Source organism: Corvus cornix, chromosome 10, assembly GCF_000738735.6.
Source record: "Corvus cornix cornix isolate S_Up_H32 chromosome 10, ASM73873v5, whole genome shotgun sequence".
In the NCBI taxonomy this organism is placed as follows: Eukaryota; Metazoa; Chordata; class Aves; order Passeriformes; family Corvidae; genus Corvus; species Corvus cornix.
In genome coordinates this window covers 19,550,060-19,571,001 of record NC_046340.1, presented here as the reverse complement: position 1 = coordinate 19,571,001, position 20,942 = coordinate 19,550,060, and the positions used below count along the sequence as shown (strand labels likewise).

General features: G+C 60.5%; 1 protein-coding gene across 7 annotated transcripts; it reads right to left on the bottom strand.

The window, feature by feature from the left end:
- Positions 1-233: 233 nt before the first annotated feature.
- On the bottom strand, positions 234-20,759 carry CELF6 (CUGBP Elav-like family member 6). 7 transcript variants are annotated; one of them, XM_039557777.1, is made up of 13 exons: positions 20,524-20,759; positions 15,037-15,119; positions 7,201-7,249; positions 5,742-5,870; positions 5,578-5,657; positions 4,972-5,115; positions 4,483-4,627; positions 4,253-4,402; positions 3,927-3,989; positions 3,057-3,137; positions 2,808-2,951; positions 1,608-1,757; positions 234-1,429 (listed from the first exon to the last, which is right to left on the bottom strand). In XM_039557777.1, exons 1-12 carry the CDS (start codon positions 20,666-20,668, stop codon positions 1,630-1,632), a joined length of 1,341 nt encoding a protein of 446 aa, XP_039413711.1. In that variant the 5' UTR covers positions 20,669-20,759; the 3' UTR covers positions 234-1,429; positions 1,608-1,629. The 7 variants fall into 7 exon arrangements, with proteins under 7 accessions (XP_039413711.1, XP_039413705.1, XP_039413706.1 ...); XM_039557771.1 differs by having other exon boundaries at positions 3,057-3,134; positions 20,524-20,668; XM_039557772.1 differs by having other exon boundaries at positions 5,742-5,867; positions 20,524-20,668.
- Between the last annotated feature and the right edge of the window lie 183 nt (positions 20,760-20,942).

Here is a 20,942-nt window from a genome sequence, read left to right as displayed (position 1 = left end):
AAACCACAGGGCTGTGTCCTGATTCCCTCTGCAGCCAGGGTGAGTTCCTCCAAAAAACAGCAATTCCTGGGAAAAAGCAAATAAAAAGAGAGGCCTATGGTCCTCTCCCAGCTTCACCAATTCCTGGCTGATGCTCTAGCCCAGCTGGAGCCGAGGTGGCCCTAAAAGGGGCCCTGGTGTCGTGTTTGGGTGGTGGACGCGGCAGCGATTGCTCCAAAGAACCAACCAAGGTGACGATTTTGACAAAATAAGTTTATTTCGCTTCGCTTCATTTCGGCCGAAACCTCACATTTTTCTTTTTTTTTTTAAGTTTTTTTGGCTGAAAAAAAAACCCAACCCAAAAATCCCCCCAAACCAACCCAAAATGCAAAGAACCACATCACTCCACCCTCTGCCAGAGGCGACCGAGGGGCTCCGAGTCCCCCTGGGCCATGGAGCTGGGGGAGCCACTGCAGCCCCCCCCAAAATTCCCTCTGCATCCCCCCAGTCCCCAGCCACGAATTGGCCCCCGAAACCGAGCCCTTGAACCCCCCAAATCTGAGCCCTGTAGGAAACGCTCGTGGCTCTGAATGCCCGAGGGTTTTACTCAACCTTCTTAATTTTTGTTGGATTTTCTCCTCCTTTCCCGACGTTTTTTTGTGTGTTTTGTTGGTTTTTTTTTTTAAATTAATTTATTTATAGATATATTTAAAAAAAGCAATAGTCCTTTGGTCCCTAAACTCTAAGGAATGATATGACTCTGAAACAAGTAATCCTATGTCCCTGTGCCAGTGACAAGCAGGGGAAGCGCGTGTCCCGCCACCCTGCTCCATGGGATATATATATATATATACTTATTTATATATATCTTCTATAAGTCCAACATACTTTGATCCTTCTTTTTTTCCCCCAATGCAGGGAAAAAGGAAAATCTTGCCGTTTTTCTTTATTTTCCAAACAAGCATCCTCCAGGTGAAGCGCCCGAGGCTGGTCCCGTCCCACCGGCTTTGGTTTAAGAATCCATTTGGAGCCTCTTTTCTTCGTTTCTCCTGGGAAATCGGTAGCAGCAAATGAGTGCTTTAAAAAAAAACCCCAAAAAACAAAGGTAGATCGTGGCCCGGCTGCCCGGAGCCATCGGCCTTGCTCCCGGCGAGGGATCCGGTGAGTCCCGGCGAGCGGCCGGCGGCGAATCGCAGCCCCGGCGCCGCATCGCTCCCCTCCTTCCTTGTCTTCCTCTCGTTCCCGTTAAACAACAAACAAGACCAGTTTGGGAAAAAATTCAAAAAGGAAAAGCTACGACCAAAACACTCTCTTCTTCGCCGTTTTCTCCTTCACTTCCTCCTCCTCCTCCTCCTCCTCCTCCGGGATGTGTTGCAAAGAAAGAGAGTTACGGGTTTGGATACTGCACTTGGGGAAGGGGAAAGTCGTCAGACACCGCGGGACGTCCGACCTGAAACAGGAGGAAAGGGCCGTCAGCCTGCTCCTGGGGGATGGAGGGAGGGAAGGACGGAGGGAGGGACCCAGGTCCATGGGGTGGGTGGTGCCAGGCAGAGATCCCTGCACACACTCAGGGATGTAGCACGGGGACGCTCCACGACCGCCACGTCCCGAGGGCCAGGCCCCCTCACCTCTCCGCAGGCTGAGCTGGGGTCAGTAGGGTCTGTTGGCGTCTTTCGGCCGCTTTAGCTGCACTTTTAGCCTCTTCATGCCGATCTGGAAGCCATTCATGGCCTGAATGGCCGCCTGAGCGCTCGTCGGATTGTCAAAACTGACGAAACCTGGCGGCGAGGGGACACGGGGCTGTCACTGCACACAGCGCAGGCGGCTGCCTCGCCTCAACCCAGGCACCGAAATCCCGTGGGATGCTCCTGGTCTGGGAGTGCTGGGAGAGGGGTCCTGGGGTAGCATCAGAGCCCCAGATGGCAGGGGACTGGGTGACAGGTGATGGCACCTGCAGGGACGCCGAGGTCTGCTCTGGAGGACACTGAAGTGACAGAGCTGTGAGGACAGCAGGACACTGGAGTGGTCTGCAGGGACACTACGGGATGGGATTCGTGGGGTCACTGGAGTGACAGGGTCTGTTAAAGTGATAGGGGCTGCAGGGACACTGAGGTGATGGGGTCTGTGGGGACACCAGGATGAGATGTGTGGGCTCAGGGAACATCTGGAGGCCAGGTCTGCAGAGACCCTGAGGTGATAGAGCCTCCAAAGACACTGCAAGGAAAGAGTCTGTGGGGACACCAAAGGGTCTGTGGGGACACCGAGGTCTGTGAGAGGGAGATACAGGTCCCTGAGCTGGGGACACTGGGAAGAACAGGACCCCCAAGCAGGGGACAGCAGGGAGACATGGACATCTGAGCTGGAGACCAGGGAAAGACAGATCCCCAAGATGAGATGTTGGAGAGACAAACTCCCAAGCAGGGACCTCAGGGAGAGATGGACCCCTGAGATGGAGATGCTCTGAGCTGGGTTGTTGGGAAGAGCCACACCCCTGAGCTGGGAACACTGGGGAGAGCCAAGCCCTTGAGCTGGGATTTGGGAAGAGACAGACCCCCCTGAGCGGGGACAGTAGGAGAGCTGGATCTCCAGGCTGGAGACCAAGGAGAATGGGACTCTGGAGCTGGAGACTGGTGAGAGCTGGGATGTCGAGGAGATTCAGATCCTTAAACTGAGATGCTGAAGAGAGCCAGACCCCTGAGCTGGGATGTTGAGAAAGAGCCAGAGCTCCAAGCTGCGATGTTAAGGATGGCTGGAACCTTGAGCTGGGGACTGGGAGGAGCTGGAGCCCTGAGCTGGGACACCAGGGAGAGCCGCACCCCGGGACTTACCAAAGCATTTACTCTGGTTGGTGGCACGGTCCACAAAGACTTTGGCAGAGATGACGTTGCCGAAAGGCAGAAACATCTGCGTGAGCTCCGCGTCCCCGAACTCCTGGGGCAGGTGATAAATAAACAGGTTACAGCCCTCGGGACCTGGGTGACACACAAAGGACAGGACACGTCAGCCGCGAGGTGGGGTCACCCCGGGGGGACACCGAGGAGCCACCGGCCCCACGCGGGGTGACCCCCACCCCTCACCTTCTCGCTGCTGCTGCGGGATGAGGGGTGCTTGCTGGGGGAAGGCTTGGCTGATGGGAGCGTAGGCAGTGGGATATGCTGCTGGAAGAGAGAAACAAGAAGCTGAGGCCACGGCACCTGCCCCAGCCACGGAAAGGGCTGGGACAGGCATGTCCCCTGCTGCCACCTGCGATGGAAGGGCCTCTCCTGCCCCATGGCTGCTGGCTCTGCCTTTCCCACTCCTCCCGGCGCACCAGGGATGTGGGAACAGCTCTCCTAGGAGGGATCCTGGTGATAGCAGTAATATGGCCTCAAGGCTGAGGAAAGATGGTACTTTTGGCTGAAAAACCCCAAAAATTTGGGGTCCAAAACTTGATTTTCGTTGCAAATCTGGATGTTGCTGTCAATGCTCCTAATGAAATGGCTGCTGGGCTTGATGTACTTCCACGGGAGGCTCTGACTCCCTTCCCTCCGTGGCCCATGTCCTTGGCCATCAGATTTGGTCACGTCATGAATATCCAAAGACTTCTGGTGTCTTGGTGTGGAGCTGGCCCTCTGTCACCTCCCAAATCTCACCTCCTCGATACCACTGCCAGGGCTCCCCCATGGAGCTCTCTCAGCCCCATGGTATTAAAATTCACTTTGCACCACCCAAAATTTGCAGGGGGGGCCATGACAGGAGCCAGTGGGATGAGGGGATGCTGCTTTCACTGGCATTGCCGCCCCAGAGCTCCTGCCAGGGCACAGCACGTGGTGCCCCCCTCATCAATCCGTGCCCAAATATGCTGTCCCAATCCAATGTTCAACCCCAGGGTGATGTTCACCTCCCAAAAATAAGGGTGAGGAGCAAAGAGGGGAGAGAGGGAAGGAGTGGGAAGCGAAGTTTGAGACCTGCATAGTGCTGCATGCCGGCGTAGGCCTGCTGGAGGGGGTCTGCCACCGTGGGGCTTTGAGCTGGGAAGAGAAGAGAAAGGAGAAGGAAGATAGAGTAAGCCAGAGAAAGCCAGGGATGCATGCGCAGCTCCCACAGCAGGAAAGGGCTCCTGGCCACGCGCCGCCGTGGAGGGGCAGAGCTGCTCCCTGCCTGAATTCCCTCCTCCCTGCAGTGATGCCACGGGAGCACGCGGCTGGCTCACCACGTTCCTGGGGTGGGCAGCACCCCTGGAGCACCCCGGCAGAGCCAAGCACACAGCCCCAGCCCCGGGGGAGGGGTGTACCTGGGTAGGGGTGGATGCCGTTGGTGTAGATGGTCTCGGAGGCGGGCTGCCCGTTGGTCTGGGGCGGCAGCGGGCTGAAGCCGTTCACCCCGATGGGCGTGGCGATGCTGGGCACCGGCGCCGTGCTGATCCCCGGAGGGGTGCTTGTACCTGCAGGAGCGCGGCGTCAGCACGGCATTGCCCCGAGAGTGCCCCCCGAGGGTGCCAAGTGGCAAACGCGGGGGTCCTACCTGAAGAGGGGGTGAGGGGGGCAGCCACCAGCCCGCTGACGTTGAAGGCGGCCATTTGTTGCATCTGGGCAGCAGCGATGGCAGCCATGGGGTTGAGGCAGGGGCCCTGCGCGGCCGCCATCAGGGCTGCCTGCTGCTGCATGATCTTTGGGAAAGAAAGGGGGAGAGGGGACAGAGAGCGAGAGGCAGAGAGAAGGAGGGAGAGGGGAGGGTAAATCACCATCTCTGCTTTGGATGGATTCAGAGGGATAAATTCCACCTGCTGCCAGACCTGGGGACAGGAGGAGGTCTTGGTGACACTAAATATGGGATCACTGCACCCTACAGACACCCTCAGCTGTGGGGGGGAAGCCCTGCGCGTGGCCCTAAACAGGGATACACCAGCCCTGCCAGGCGTCCACACCCCCTGGCACTGGAGCTTTTATGGGCCAAACCACCCCCCACACCCACGGGGCTCCCCCAAAGCCCCCGGTCTGCACCAGCTCCTACCGCTTGCGTGTAGGCCCCGTAGGCACCGAACTGGATGGTCATGGGGTTGAAGATGCCCAGCTGCCCCGCCATCTGATGCATCCGCCGCAGGGTCCTCTCCTTGTCTGTGTCTGCAAACTTCACCACCAGGCTGGACGAGGCGCCCTGCGGTGGGGGGAAGATGGGGCTGATGGTGGGACCACAGCAAAGCCCCCAAACTGTGTACCCGCCGTGGGTGCTGGCTCACAGCATCTGCAGCATCCTCAGCCCTGGAGACACTGCCCAGCTTGGCAGCAGCAACCAACGATCAATGTGAGGTTTAATTATAGCCAGTTTTTCTCCCTGGTGGCAGCTTCCTGACCTCTGCTTCCTTTCCCCTTCCTTGTTCACAGTTCTGACCTTCAGCGTTAATTAAACTGCCCCTTTCTCTGGCATGGAGAGAATTAGCCCCACGCTCCCACCGCTGGGGCTCAGTGCCCTGGCAAGGAGGAACCTGGGGTGATGTGGCCAACAAATTGCCAGTCTGTAGGATTTTGATCCAATTAGAGTCAGGATCAAATTAGTGGGTGATTGGATTAGGCAGGCAGCGTGGGGTCAGCTGGGGCAGGGTGCGAGCCTGGCACTTACCGGCATGGTTTGGCTGCCGTGCAGGCTGTTGATGGCAGCCTGTGCCTCAGCGTGGCTGCCGTATTTCACAAAGGCACAACCTAAAGGAACAGAGAGAACATGGGACAGGTTGGATTTGGCCATTGCAGGTCCATAGGGTGGCCACCTGGTGCCCCAAAGCCCACCTTTGCTGGCTCCATCAGGCCCTCGGAGGATGGTGCACTCCTCAATCTGGCCAAAGGGCTCAAAGAGGCGGCGGACGTCGTCCTCGCTCTGCTGCTTCCCCAGCATGCCCACAAAGAGCTTCCTGTCTTCTAAAAACAAAACCAAGCCCATCAGAGAGTGGGAGGTCACTCACCATCCCAACCCCTCATCACAAATGGTGACATCAGAGGGAGGGAGCGACACCGATCCCACGGAGAAGGTGCGGGGCTTATCATCTCCATCCTACAGAACACTCAGGGCAGGAAAACGTCTTCTGTGGGGAAATTGCTGAGGAGTGAATCCTGGAAGAGCCATTGCTTTAGGGAGTGGAGCTGGGGCTTTTCCCAGGGATGGGGGGGCTGGCTCCCCCAGCACTGGGGTGGGATGTGGTGGGAACAAAGAGAACCCACAAACCAGTGGCGATCACCCTCATATGATCGACTCACAGAACAACCCGCAGCCTCCGGCCGTGCCCAGGGGACATCAATAACCCAAACACAAGAGAAGGGATAGTAAATAATGAGAATTTCATGATTATTACCAGCATCTGTCTTGTGCGGCCGTGCGCTCGCGCCGCACGCTAATGGCATTTGACAAAGAAAATAAGGTGCCCTGTCAAGAGTGTTGCCGGGGAAATAAATAAATAATGGCAGGAGACGATGAATGCTTCGTCCGTTAAGGTACCAGGAAAATTAGTTAAGGGAATAGGGCTGGTGTGTTGTCTAGTTAAACATAAACCATCTCCCAGGGGGAGTGGGCTGGGCAGCCCAGCATTGCCTCCTGGGTGAGGGGGCTGGACTGGGAGCCCCAGCTCACCCATTGATTTTTAATCCTTCACCAATTACGCTCGGTAAGTGGGTAATTTATTTGCCAGATCCCTCTGGGACATGCTGGGACCAGCTCCCGGTGTGTTTAATAACAGGGTTTGGATGGGAGGGGATCTACCCCAGCCATCCTGCCAAGGGCAGGCGGCCCCACGAGAGCATCCTGCATCTGATAGCGCCTACCTGCCCAGTAACACAATGGATGTGGGATTTTGATCCAATTCCTGAGACTGTGCCCAAATGATCACCTCAGCCTGGCAATGCCACAGCCCCATGAGCGGCAGATGCTCACAAAGAATTTGGGGGGGGGTGGTAGTTTGAGAGGGGCTGGCTGGTGCTCTGCCCCCCAGGATGTTGGGATGCTCCCTGGAATGTCAGGACATTCCCAGGATAACGCCAGGATGTTCGCCCCAGCTGACCAGACAGGGAGAGAGAACATGGCATTTGCTCTGCGCTCGGGTTTGGATGCCACCAGCAAAGGCAGCTCCTTTCCCAGATTTCTCTGCAAACCAACCCTCCCACAGCAACCCCCGCGATGCCGCCACGTCCCCCATCACCCCCTGGGTGACCCTGTGTCCCCTGCCCGTGCCAGGCAGCCGGGGAATTGGGGACCTACCTCCTCGGCCCTCACTGTCGGCCGGCTTCACCTGGATGGGGCGGTTCATCTGCAACACAAGCGAGAGCGGGTGGTCAGTGTGGTGCCCCCTGAATCTTTTCCATGGGGATCATCAGGATTTGGCCAACAACTGGCACTGGGAGCCGGGGAAAAGGGGAGGGACCTGCAAGAACAGATCTGGGGCTCATGGCCACAGCGACCTGGGGGTGCCATGTACAGAGGGCAATGCTCCAGCCCTGGCGATGGGCACCCGGTGCTGCAGGCGCCCGCGGGGCCGCCAGTGCCAGGCTTGGCTGTCTGCCCGCTTTCCTCGACTGCAAAGGACTGCAGAGGCATCAGCAGCACCCCGCCGGCCCCAGCCCCTCTGGCACCACTGCCCTCCTTTTCCCAAACCTCACCCAAATTTGGCCTCCTCCTTGTTACCACCGTGTGCACCCACGAGCGTGGCACCCGTGTGCAGCAGGACATGCCGGGCTGGCAGGCACACCCCTGGCCCGCTGCCCCATGGAGCCATTTCTCCTCCTCTCTCCCCCTCCTTTTTCCCCTCTTTTAGCCGAAAAATGCTACAATTATGGCCGTTTCCATGGCAACAAGCGTGCTTCCCCCGCGATGCTGCGGAGCCCGAGCCATGTGCTCGATGGGGTCGCCACGGCAACGGCGAGATGTCACACATGACAGCGCGGGGGTGCGCACACGAGCACGCCTTGAGCACACACGGGGACAGTCGCCCCCATGTGCGTGTGCACCCCCATCCCAGGTGCCCCCTGCTGCACCCCTGGAGGGGGTCCCTAAATTTTGGGGCTGGGTGGGGGCAGAGCCAGGTCCCCCCACATCAGGGTGAGGAAGAGGATGGGTAAGAGAGAAGAGGAGGGAGGTTTCCACAGCAACTGCCTCGTCTCCAGGGAAACGTGGAGAGAAATGTCAGCGCAGAGCTGAGAGGGATGGTCCAGGGAAGGGATTGAGTCCCCAGGAGTCATGAGGTGGCACAGGGTGGCACCGAGGGACACCTCACAGTGTCACCCATCATGTCACCAGTCCCCCAAACATCCACCTTTTGCTGGGGCAGGATTTGGCTCACCCCAAACTCAGGAGGCTGTGACAGCACCGAGACCCTAAACCCAGCACCCTGCTGTCCCTCACATCCCTGCCACGGCTGGGAGGAGGGAACCCCATTTTGGGAGGGGCTGCCCCCCTCACTGACCCGCCAGCCCCATTTACCAGCGCGATGGCCTTTGATGGAATAAATTTCCCATGCCCGCTGCTGTATGCTTAATGTAATAAACCCAGTGAGGATGATTTAGAATAACATTTACGGAGCCGCAGAGTGTCATTTTGATGTGTCTCCCGTCTCCGCTCGCCGGTTATTAAACTGTATTGATTCCCCGGGAGCAGCTGATGTTTATAAATGTCAGGCCTCAGGGACCAGCTAACCTACCCCAGGGCTGCCACACCGCACCGGGGAGAAATCGCCCTGGCCTCTAGACACCCCCAGAAGGGGGTTTTGGCACCCTTGGCATCACCACATGCCCACCACAGGGTGCTCAGTGACCCCTGTGGCACCCACACCTCCTGGCTGTCCCCACAGCACCCCTGCACCATGTCCACACAGCCCTCTATCCATCCTCCCACACTAAACAGCCACCCAGGCATTTCCCCCTGCTCCTGACACCCACCTGCCCACCCTGCAACACCTGTCCATCCATTCATCCATCCTGGACACCCACACAATCACCCACACAATCACCCACACACCCATCTTCCCCAAGGATTCATCCAGCCATACTCCAACACCCATTCCCATAGCATCCATCCATCCCCATAGAACCCATCCATATCCCCAACACCCATCCTCATAACACCCATCCATCCCCATAGCACCCATCCATGTCCCCAACATGTATCCCCATACACCCATCCATTCCCATAGCATCTATCTATATTGCCAACACCCTCCATCCACCCCCCAACACCCATCCATCCCCACAGCAGCCATCCATATCCCCAACATCCCTGTACTACCCGCCCATCCATCTCCCATCTGGCCACCACCCACCTTTCCACCCCCACAGCATCCGTCCATCCATCCATCCATCCATCCATCCATCCCCAACTCCCAGTCACCTCCCACAGCTCAAGGACATAGTGACACCCTGCTTGGGGTGTTCCAGCACCCACCATCACCAGCAGTCCACATGCAGTCCACCAGCTGCCCCATGGCCAAACCATTGGTGTTCCACAGCGCAGGGGGTCACCAGCGGTTGCTAAACCACCTCCTGACCTGCTCAGGCACTGTCCCCCACCCAAATTCAGAGCCCCCCAAGAGCCTGGGTACCAGGGAGAGCCAGCCCATAGTGAATCACTGCTGAGGGATGTGCCCAGTGGGACAGGGTCACTTCTGGCCTTTGTTCCTTCCTTGGCATCACTCTCCTCCTCCTTGTCCTCACAGCCAACAGCCAGAGGATCCAGCAGGCCATCATGCATCCAAATGAGATGGAGGTGGTGGGTGACAGGGGAGCAGCAAGTGCCTGTGGGAGCCTGGTGTCCATGTCATCCCCAGGGTCCCCAGGCCCCTCTGTACCCAGTGCAGGGAGACAAGAACCGGGGTACTGGCAGCCACTCGCTATGGGAACACCATGCCAGAGCCCTGGGGGTGACCCACAGAGAGGGCACACAGCCGGTCTGGGGACAACCACACCACCACACAACCCTGCACGTGTATGACCACCCTGGCACACCCTGCACACACCCACACACCTCTGAGCACAACCACAGATCCCCAGCACCCTCCAAGCACACCCATCCCCAATCCCCCCGGCACAGCCGTACGCCTCCGCAGCCACGCACCTGTGCCCACGCAGTGCTGTGCATCCACGTGCGGCCACGCACCACCGCACCCAGCCCCGCAGGCACCTGGACAGCCCCGGTCCGCACGCCCACGCAACACCCACAGAAGCCTCCCTGCTGCCATGGATCCCACACAACCCTGGGCACGCGCCCCGGGATGCACAGCTGACGCTGAGAACACAATGCCCCTTGCCTCAGTTTCCCCTTTGTGGCAGGAGGACCAACAGTGGGACCCCCGGGAGCCCTCTGTGGACACACGGACACCTTGGGCGGGCTCATGGCACCCCCAGCAGCACCCACATCCCATCCCCATGGCCACCAGGCACACCTGAGCCCAGCGCAACACCTGCGGACACCTGCACTCCCTGTCACATGCAGTGTGCCCACACACCCCCACTGCTGCCACTCCCCCAGCCATGTGCACCCACACCCTGTCACCATCACTGGGGGGCAAAGACACCCTCAGCTCCTCTCCCCACACAAACACCCACGCGCTTGCACACCCACCAACACCCACCTGCGCACACCCGGGGGGCAAAGCAGTACCCCTGCCTATGCACACACCCCTTCCCGCGCTGCCTGCGGGTGCAACACCCACCAAGCGCTGCCCCTTGCACACCTGCACCACACACACACAAACCTGCGGTGGAAAAATACACCCTCCAGCCAACACACACACCAAACCCATCCCTGGGGGCAGATACACCTCCTCACCATCATCCTCCATCCCTGCTTGCAAACACACCCCCCACAGCAAACACCCCATTCCTGGGTGCCAGAACACCCTCCTCACCGCCACCCACACCACACAAAGCCCCGGGTGATACAAGGTACACCACCAACACCCCTCTGCCGACACCCTCCCCTTCCCTGGGTGCGGATACACCCTCTCGGCAACACACACACACACACACCCCCCCCCATCCCTGAGTGCAAATACACCCTCATCACCAACAACCACCCTGCCAACACATGCACTCCATCCCTCGGTGCAGATACACCCTGCTCAGCAACACTCACGCCCACACAGCCCATCTGTGGGTGCAGATACATCCCCTCACCAACACCCCTCCTACCCCATTTCTCTGTGCAGATACACCCTGTCACCAACACTCCTCCATCCTCATCCCTGGGTGCAGATACACCCTGCAACATGCCCACTCACACACCCCAACCCTGTGTGCACATTCACCCTGCTCACCGACACCCTTCCATCCCCATCCCTGTGTGCAAATACACCCAGATCACCAACACTGCTCCATCCCCATCCTATGCCTGGGAGCAGATACATCCCCTCCCCAACACTGCTCCATCCTCATTCCCATCCCCATCCCTGGGTTGAGATACACTCCATCACCAACACCCACACTCACACCCACCATCCCTGTGTGCAAATGCACCCTGATCACAAACACTGCTGTATCCCCAGCCCATCCCTGGGAGCAGATGCACCCCCTCACCAACACCCCTCCATCCTCATCCCAGTGTGCAGATACGCCCTGCTCACCATCACTCCCCCGTCAACACCCCTCCATGCCCATCCCCGGGAGCAAGGACCCACACCCTCGCCATCACCCCCACTCCCATACAGCATCCCCGGGAGCAGATACACCCCTTCGCCATCACCCACATCCCTCCTGCAGCTCCCCCCCGGTGCAGCCCTCCCCACCCCGGCGCGGGCGGAGGCTGCCGGGCGGTGCCGGGCCGTGCCGTGCCGGGCCGGGCGGAGGCGGCGGCAGACAAAGGCGGGGCCCTACCTCGATGCAGAGGATCTTGGACCCGGCGGGCACCCACAGCACGGGCGGCCGCGGCCCGGGCGCCGGCACCTGCGGCAGCTGCATGGCCGGACCGGCCGGACCGCCGGCTCCACCGAGGCGGTTCGGCTGCGCTCGGCTCCACCCGAGGCGGCTCGGCCGGGCTCGGCTTAGCTCGGCTCGGCTCGGCAAGGCCGGGCTCGGCTGGGCTGGGTTCGGCTCGGCTCGGCTGGATTCGGCTGGGCTCGCGCAGCGGCGCGCGGGGGCGGAGCAGAGGGCGGGGCGGCCGCAGCCCCGCCGAGCCGAGCCGGGCCGGGCCGGGCGGGGGCGGGGCCTCGCTGGGGACACGCCCACCGCCGCCCGGACACGCCCCCGGACCCCCGACACCCCGGGGGCGGGGCCTGGCGGGGAAGGGGGCGAGGGTGGGAACACGGGGGGTGCGCAGGTACAGGGGGTCAGCAGGTACAGGGGTGTGAGCACAGGCACAGGGGGTCAGCAGGTACAGGGGTGTGAGCGCAGGCACAGGGGTGTGAGCACAGGTACAGGGGGTCAGCAGGTACAGGGGTGTGAGCACAGGCACAGGGGGTCAGCAGGTACAGGGGTGTGAGCGCAGGCACAGGGGTGTGAGCACAGGTACAGGGGTGTGAGCACAGGCACAGGGGGTCAGCAGGTACAGGGGTGTGAGCACAGGCACAGGGGGTCAGCAGGTACAGGGGTGAGCAGGTACAGGGGTGTGAGCACAGGCACAGGGGTGTGAGCACAGGCACAGGGGGTCAGCAGGTACAGGGGTGCGCAGGCACAGGGGGTCAGCAGGTACAGGGGTGTGAGCGCAGGCACAGGGGGTCAGCAGGTACAGGGGTGTGAGCGCAGGCACAGGGGTGTGAGCACAGGTACAGGGGTGTGAGCACAGGCACAGGGGGTCAGCAGGTACAGGGGTGTGAGCACAGGCACAGGGGGTCAGCAGGTACAGGGGTGTGAGCGCAGGCACAGGGGGTCAGCAGGTACAGGGGTGTGAGCGCAGGCACAGGGGTGTGAGCACAGGTACAGGGGTGTGAGCACAGGCACAGGGGGTCAGCAGGTACAGGGGTGTGAGCACAGGCACAGGGGGTCAGCAGGTACAGGGGTGAGCAGGTACAGGGGTGTGAGCACAGGTACAGGGGTGTGAGCACAGGTACAGGGGTGAGCAGGCACAGGGGTGTGAGCACAGGCACAGGGGTGTGAGCACAGGTACAGGGGTGTGAGCACAGGTACAGGGGTGTGAGCACAGGCACAGGGGGTCAGCAGGTACAGGGGTGTGAGTACAGGCACAGGGGTGAGCAGATACAGGATGTGAGCACAGGTACAGGGGGTGTGCAGGTACAGGGTATGAGCAAGGACGTGTGAGCACAGGTAGATGTGTGTGAGCAGGTACAGGTGTGTGAATACACGTACAGGGGGTGCGTAGATACACGGGGTGAGCACAGGTACAGGTGGTATGAGCAGGTACAGGGTGTGTGAGTACAGGTATAGGTGTGTGAGTACAGGTACAAGGGGTACGAGCAGGTACAGGGTGTGTGAGCACAGGTACAGGGTGTGTGATCACAGGTACAGGGTGTGTGAGTACAGGTACAGGGAGTGAGCAGGTACAGGAGGGATGCACAAGTATAGAGGGGTGTGCACAGGCAGAGGGGTTGTACATAAGCACACATGGGTGTGCTTGTGTGGAGAGCAGAGAGGTGTGCACAGCCACAGAGGTGTGTTCACAGGCACACACAGGTGTGTACCCAAGCGTACACAAGTGCATACACATGGGTGTGCACAAGCACAGAAGGGGTGCTCAGGCACAGACGGGTGTGAGCACACGCGGGTGTGAGCACCTTCACAGGGTGTGCTCAGGCACAGATAGGTGTGAGCACACGTGGGTGTGAGCACCTTCACAGGGTGTGCTCAGGCACAGACGGGTGTGAGCACACGCGGGTGTGAGCACCTTCACAGGGTGTGCTCAGGCACAGATAGGTGTGAGCACACGTGGGTGTGAGCACCTTCACAGGGTGTGCTCAGGCACAGATAGGTGTGAGCACACGCGGGTGTGAGCACCTTCACAGGGTGTGCTCAGGCACAGATAGGTGTGAGCACACGCGGGTGTGAGCACCTTCACAGGGTGTGCTCAGGCACAGATAGGTGTGAGCACACGCGGGTGTGAGCACCTTCACAGGGTGTGCTCAGGCACAGATAGGTGTGAGCACACGCGGGTGTGAGCACCTTCACAGGGTGTGCTCAGGCACAGATAGGTGTGAGTACACGCGGGTGTGAGCACCTTCACAGGGTGTGCTCAGGCACAGGTGTGAGTACATGCGGGTGTGAGCACCTTCACAGGGTGTGCTCAGGCACAGATAGGTGTGAGCACACGCAGGTGTGAGCACCTTCACAGGGTGTGCTCAGGCACAGATAGGTGTGAGCACACGCAGGTGTGAGCACCTTCACAGGGTGTGCTCAGGCACAGATAGGTGTGAGCACCTGCATGGGCACAGGGGTGTGAGCACAAGCACACAGGGCTCTGCACCGCCGTGTGCACACACACACAGAGGGGCACACACAGCCCTGAGCCCCTGCGGGGCCTGTGCCCACACACCCACGTGCACACACGTGCTCACACACACACACCCCCACCCCCAGCGAGCGGCCGTGGCAGCAGCCTTACACACACGTATGTGCCTGATGAGAACCCCCTCCTTTAGGCTGCCCAGGTGGGTCATTAACTCTTGAACTTACTGACATGTGGCCCGGCCGGTGAGAGCGCGGCTCAGGAAGTCACATCCCCGCAAACCTCATCCCCCTCTGCCAGCTCCACGCACACGCAGCAGGGATTGATATTCACGGGCCCCGGCTCTTTCCCCAGCCAACCCGCGGGCCTATTGATTTTTATTTAGGCGAATAATTAAATATTTATTTTCACTTTGTTAAGCTCGGGAGGTCGGAGCCCACAGAAAGTGCAACAGCACGCGGGCGGCTGGAAAATCGATGCCTCGGTTTGCGGCCGCTGGAAGCGGCTCCTGCGCCTCGGGGAGGTGTCACCGGCCCCCACCCTGGCTCACCCCGATCCCCCGCTGTCACTTAAGGCTCCCATGCCTTGGGGAGGCGTCATGAGCCGCTGCTCCAGCTCACCTCGACCACCTCAGCATCACTTAATTCTCCTGTGCTTCAGGGAGGTGTCACCAGCCCCTGTCCCAACTCACCCCAACCCCCTGGTGTCACTTACCCCTGGCAGAGTCTTCTGCTCGTGCAGGGCACTCTGTGCCTTCAGTGCGGAGTCGCGGGCGCAGTAGGTGAGGAAGGCACAGCCTGTGGAGACAGGGAGACGGGGTCAGTGTGTGGCCTGGTATCACCACAGAGCCCCGGGCACGCAGGGAGCCGATGGCACAGCTGACATGGCACTGTGGTGTTTCAGCATCCTGGCATCCAGCACAGTGATACCCAGCATCCCAGCCCCCTGGTACTGTGGCATCTGGCAACCCAGCAGTCTGGCACCCTGGCACGGTGGCAGCCAGCACCCCAGCAACCTGGCATGGTGGCATTCAGCACCTCAGCACCACAGCATCCAGCATCCCAGCACCCTGACATCCTGGCATTCAGCATTCTGGCACCCTGGAAGTCTACAACCTGGGGTCTGGCACCCTGGCATGGTGGCATCCAGCACCCTGGCACTGTGGCATCCAGCAGCTCAGCACCGTGGCACTCACCATCCCATCACACTGACACCCTGGCACCATGACATCCAGTATCCAGCATCCTGGTACCCTGGTACTCCACACCAAGATGGGCACACGCAGGGTCAGAGTTCACCCCCAGAACAGGGCAGGAGATGGAGCAGCGGGATGAAGGAAGGAGCCAAGGAGGAGCAGGCAGCACACGGGCAGCAGCACTCCAGCCCCAGCCCTGGGGAAAGTCACAGTCCAAGTCCTCCAGGAAGCAGATCTCCAGGCATTGAGGCTGTGCACCCTGTCTTGCTACCAGGCTTCTCCCAGCCCTGAGCATCCTCCTTGGGATGAGATTCATGTGGTGAAGGCGCTCCGTCTCCTTCGACATCATGGCGCTTTGGAAATCGGGAATACGCCTGGGGTGAGGTTTTCCCACGCTGACTCACTGCCGAGCCACTCGCTTGCACAGAGCTGGCAGTGACGAGCGAGCCCTAGGGACAGGGTCCGGTCCTCTTCCCTCCGTCTCTCCTGGAGCATTCCTGGTCCCTGTGCCACCACTGCGCCGCTCCCTCCCTGAGGGCTCCCCCCCCAATTTGCTGGGGTCACATCCAAAAGCATCTGAAAGTGATATTAAAACAGCAGCAAAACAGTTTCCCTTCAACAAAGTAAATATTTAATGAATAAAATTGACATTGATGCATTTTTAATATTGGCACAATTAAATCCGCCAGCTGATTAAGTATTAATAACTCTTAATAAGTACAATCAGCGTGCCTGGGAGGAGAGGGAGCATGGCGGCAGGGCGGAGGATGCTGCGGGATGGGGTCCCTCACCCGCCTTGGGGTGCTGGGGACATCTGCCCTCGTGGTGCCAAGAAGAGATCCCCCTGGGTCAATATTCTCCCGCTGCGGGTGGGAAGGGGAGATCAGCACAGCAGCTCGCCTCAGTCCCGGTGCCATTTCCAGTGTTTACCATCTGTAATCATGTTGGCTTCCTGCTCTCTGCTCTTCCTTCTCTTTTTTTTCCGCGTTTTTCCTGCAGGCGACAATGTAAACGGTGCCTGGGCATTCTGGAGAAGTTCGGAGGGCTGGCGCAGGAGTGGTTCTGCTCCGGAGGCTCGCCGGGAGGGAGGATGCCGTTCAAATTAGAGGAGCGTCCGCAATTAAATCACGCGGCTGGGCCGCAGACGTTGAAGCCTGCGCTGGAGGAAGCGCCGAGGGGGCCTGGAAGGGTGCAAATCCCATTGATCCAGGCACACAAGCAGCTTCAGAGACACCTGGAGAAATGTTGGAGGCCACAGTGCCAAGAATGACAGAGTCCAGGCGGCTGCCCCATGGCTGAAAGGCATTGACGAGGCAGCATCCAAAAGCTCCAAGTTTTGGCATGCCAGTGAAGCAGGTGCTGCCCGTGGCATGGGGGCTCGGTGACAGCTTGTGGCTCCTGTTTGGGTGACACCTGGGGTGCCTTGACCCTGCTCTGGCACTGCACACCCTGGCTCTTGGGTGGGGGGGTTCCGTGGAGACCCCGGCTATGCCTATGTGATCCCCTTGGTGCGTCACTGCTCCGAGTGCCAGTGCTCCACATGCCATGTCACAGTGCCACAGCACCTGGGACACAGCGCAGACACGGGGTGTTCCCATCCACAGTGGGTGCCTGTATCCCAGGCATGCTCCAATTCCAGGGGTGCACACAACTCACGTGGGTGTGCTGACGCCAGACAGGTGCCCCCAAGCCAGACAGCAGCATCCTGACCCCAGGTGGGTGCCCCCCTCTTACTCAGGGGTACCCCAATCTTAGGAGGGGCCATATATCCAAATGCTGCATACTGGGGCGTTCCCATTTCAGGGTGCTCTACCTCAAGGTTGCCTCCAACTCAGGGATACCTTCACCCTAGCAGTTTCTCCTCCTTGGGGTACCCCATCGTTATGGGTAGCCTGCAGATCAAGGGTACCTCCACCTCAGGTGTAACTCAACAGAGGGGTGCCCCATATTTGGGTGCCACACCTCAGAGTGTCCCACCTCAGGGGTACCTCCATTTCAGGGGTACATCACCTCACAGGTACCCCCATCTCAGAGGTGCCCCATACCAGTGTGTCCCCCCTCAGGGGTACCTCCATATCATGGTGCCCCCTCTCAAAGCATCCCATTTGTATCTCAGGGTGCTCCCCCTCAGGTTATCCCACCTCAGGGATGCCTCCACCTAAGGGATGTCCCACCTTAGAGGTACCCCTGTCTTGGGATGCTCCATCTCAGGATGTCCCACACGAGGAGTACCCTCATCTCACGGCATCCCAACTCAGTGGTGCTACACACTTACATACCAAACATCAGGTTGTCCCATTTGATGGGGAACCTCCTTTCAGGGGTGCCTTCACCTCAGGGATATCCTACCTCAGGCTGTCCCGTATCACAGGTGCCTCACACTTGGGTACCTTTGCCTCAGGGTGTCCCACTTCAGGGGCGTCTTCACCCCAGGGGTCCCACTATATACCAGGGTGCTCCATCTCAGTTTACCCCACCACTGGGGTACCACAACTGAGGGGTCCCCGCTCTCAGGGCATCCCACCTCAGGGCATCCCACCTGAGGGGTATTCCTTTATCAGGATGATCCATCTTAGGCTGTCCCACCGGAAGGGTACCTCACCTCAGAGGTATCCTGCCTGAGGGACAAGACCCCTCACCTGAGAGGTTCCCCGCACCTCAGGTTGTCCTGACTCACGGGTGGCCCATACTTAGGTGCCACATCTCGGTGGTGTCCCACCTGAGGGGGGCCCCCATCTCAGGGTACTCCACCTCAGAGCATCCCACCAGAGCAGTACCTCACTGAGGGTCCTGCCCCACCTCAGAGCATCCCACCAGAGCAGTACCTCACTGAGGGTCCTGCCCCACCTCAGGGCATCCCACCAGAGCCGTACCTCACTGAGGGTCCTGCCCCACCTCAGGGCATCCCACCAGAGCCGTACCTCACTGAGGGTCCTGCCCCACCTCAGGGCATCCCACCAGAGCCGTACCTCACTGAGGGTCCCCCCCCACCTCAGGGCATCCCACCACAGTGGTACCTCACTGAGGGTCCTGCTCCACCTCAGGGCATCCCACCAGAGCCGTACCTCACTGAGGGTCCTGCCCCACCTCAGGGCATCCCACCAGAGCCGTACCTCACTGAGGGTCCTGCCCCACCTCAGAGCATCCCACAGAGCAGTACCTCACTGAGGGTCCTGCCCCACCTCAGAGCATCCCACCAGAGCAGTACCTCACTGAGGGTCCTGCCCCACCTCAGAGCATCCCACCAGAGCCGTACCTCACTGAGGGTCCTGCCCCACCTCAGAGCATCCCACCAGAGCAGTACCTCACTGAGGGTCCTGCCCCACCTCAGAGCATCCCACCAGAGCAGTACCTCACTGAGGGTCCTGCCCCACCTCAGGGCATCCCACCAGAGCCGTACCTCACTGAGGGTCCTGCCCCACCTCAGAGCATCCCACCAGAGCAGTACCTCACTGAGGGTCCTGCCCCACCTCAGGGCATCCCACCAGAGCCGTACCTCACTGAGGGTCCTGCCCCACCTCAGGGCATCCCACCACAGTGGTACCTCACTGAGGGTCCTGCTCCACCTCAGAGCATCCCACCAGAGCAGTACCTCACTGAGGGTCCCCCCCACCTCAGGGCATCCCACCAGAGCAGTACCTCACTGAGGGTCCCCCCCACCTCAGAGCATCCCACCAGAGCCGTACCTCACTGAGGGTCCTGCCCCACCTCAGAGTATCCCACCAGAGCCGTACCTCACTGAGGGTCCTGCCCCACCTCAGGGCATCCCACCAGAGCAGTACCTCACTGAGGGTCCTGCCCCACCTCAGAGCATCCCACCAGAGCAGTACCTCACTGAGGGTCCCCCCCCACCTCAGAGCATCCCACCAGAGCAGTACCTCACTGAGGGTCCTGCCCCACCTCAGGGCATCCCACCAGAGCAGTACCTCACTGAGGGTCCCCCCCACCTCAGGGCATCCCACCAGAGCCGTACCTCACTGAGGGTCCCCCCCACCTCAGGGCATCCCACCAGAGCAGTACCTCACTGAGGGTCCTGCTCCACCTCAGAGCATCCCACCAGAGCAGTACCTCACTGAGGGTCCCCCCCCACCTCAGGGCATCCCACCAGAGCAGTACCTCACTGAGGGTCCTGCCCCACCTCAGAGCATCCCACCAGAGCCGTACTTCACTGAGGGTCCTGCCCCACCTCAGAGCATCCCACCAGAGCAGTACCTCACTGAGGGTCCTGCCCCACCTCAGGGCATCCCACCAGAGCAGTACCTCACTGAGGGTCCCCCCCACCTCAGGGCATCCCACCAGAGCCGTACCTCACTGAGGGTCCTGCCCCACCTCAGAGCATCCCACCAGAGCCGTACCTCACTGAGGGTCCCGCCCCACCTCAGAGCATCCCACCAGAGCAGTACCTCACTGAGGGTCCCCCCCACTTCAGAGCATCCCACCAGAGCCGCACCTCACTGAGGGTCCTGCCCCACCTCAGGGCATCCCACCAGAGCCGTACCTCACTGAGGGTCCTGCCCCACCTCAGAGCATCCCACCAGAGCAGTACCTCACTGAGGGTCCTGCCCCACCTCAGGGCATCCCACCAGAGCAGTACCTCACTGAGGGTCCCCCCCACTTCAGAGCATCCCACCAGAGCCGTACCTCACTGAGGGTCCCCCCCACCTCAGGGCATCCCACCACAGTGGTACCTCACTGAGGGTCCTGCTCCACCTCAGAGCATCCCACCAGAGCCGTACCTCACTGAGGGTCCTGCCCCACCTCAGAGCATCCCACCAGAGCAGTACCTCACTGAGGGTCCCCCCCACTTCAGGGCATCCCACCAGAGCCGTACCTCACTGAGGGTCCCCCCCCACCTCAGAGCATCCCACCAGAGCCGTACCTCACTGAGTGTATTGAGGGTCGCCCCACCCCAGGGTGTCCAACCTCACCTCAGGATAGCCCCACACCTGGGTGTCCCATGTCAGGGCGCCCCACCCGGGGGGTCCCTCGGCCCGCCGCCCCCGCACCTTTGTGCATGCCGGTGAAGCGATCCTTTAGCACGGTGAGCTCGTAGATGCGGCCGAACTCCTCGAAGAGCGGCTTGAGGTCGCTCTCCTCCAGGTTGCGCGGAATCTGCCCCACGAACAGCTTGATGGCGTCGTGGTCCTTCATGGCGATGGCGCCGGGCGGGCGGCTCAGCCCGTTCACCCGGCCGCTGTTCGCGGTGCTGAACGCCGCCCCCGCCGCCTCGCCCGCCGCCGCCGGCCGCCATGGCCCGTTCCGCGCCCCGCCCCGCCCGACCGGCACCGCTCGGCACCGCCCGGCACCGCTCGGCACCGCTCGGCACCGCTCGGCTCGCCTCGGCACCGCTCGGCACCGCCCGCTCGGCACCTCTCGGCTCGGCTCGGCTCGGCCCGCGCCCGCCAGCGGGCCCGTGACGTCAGCC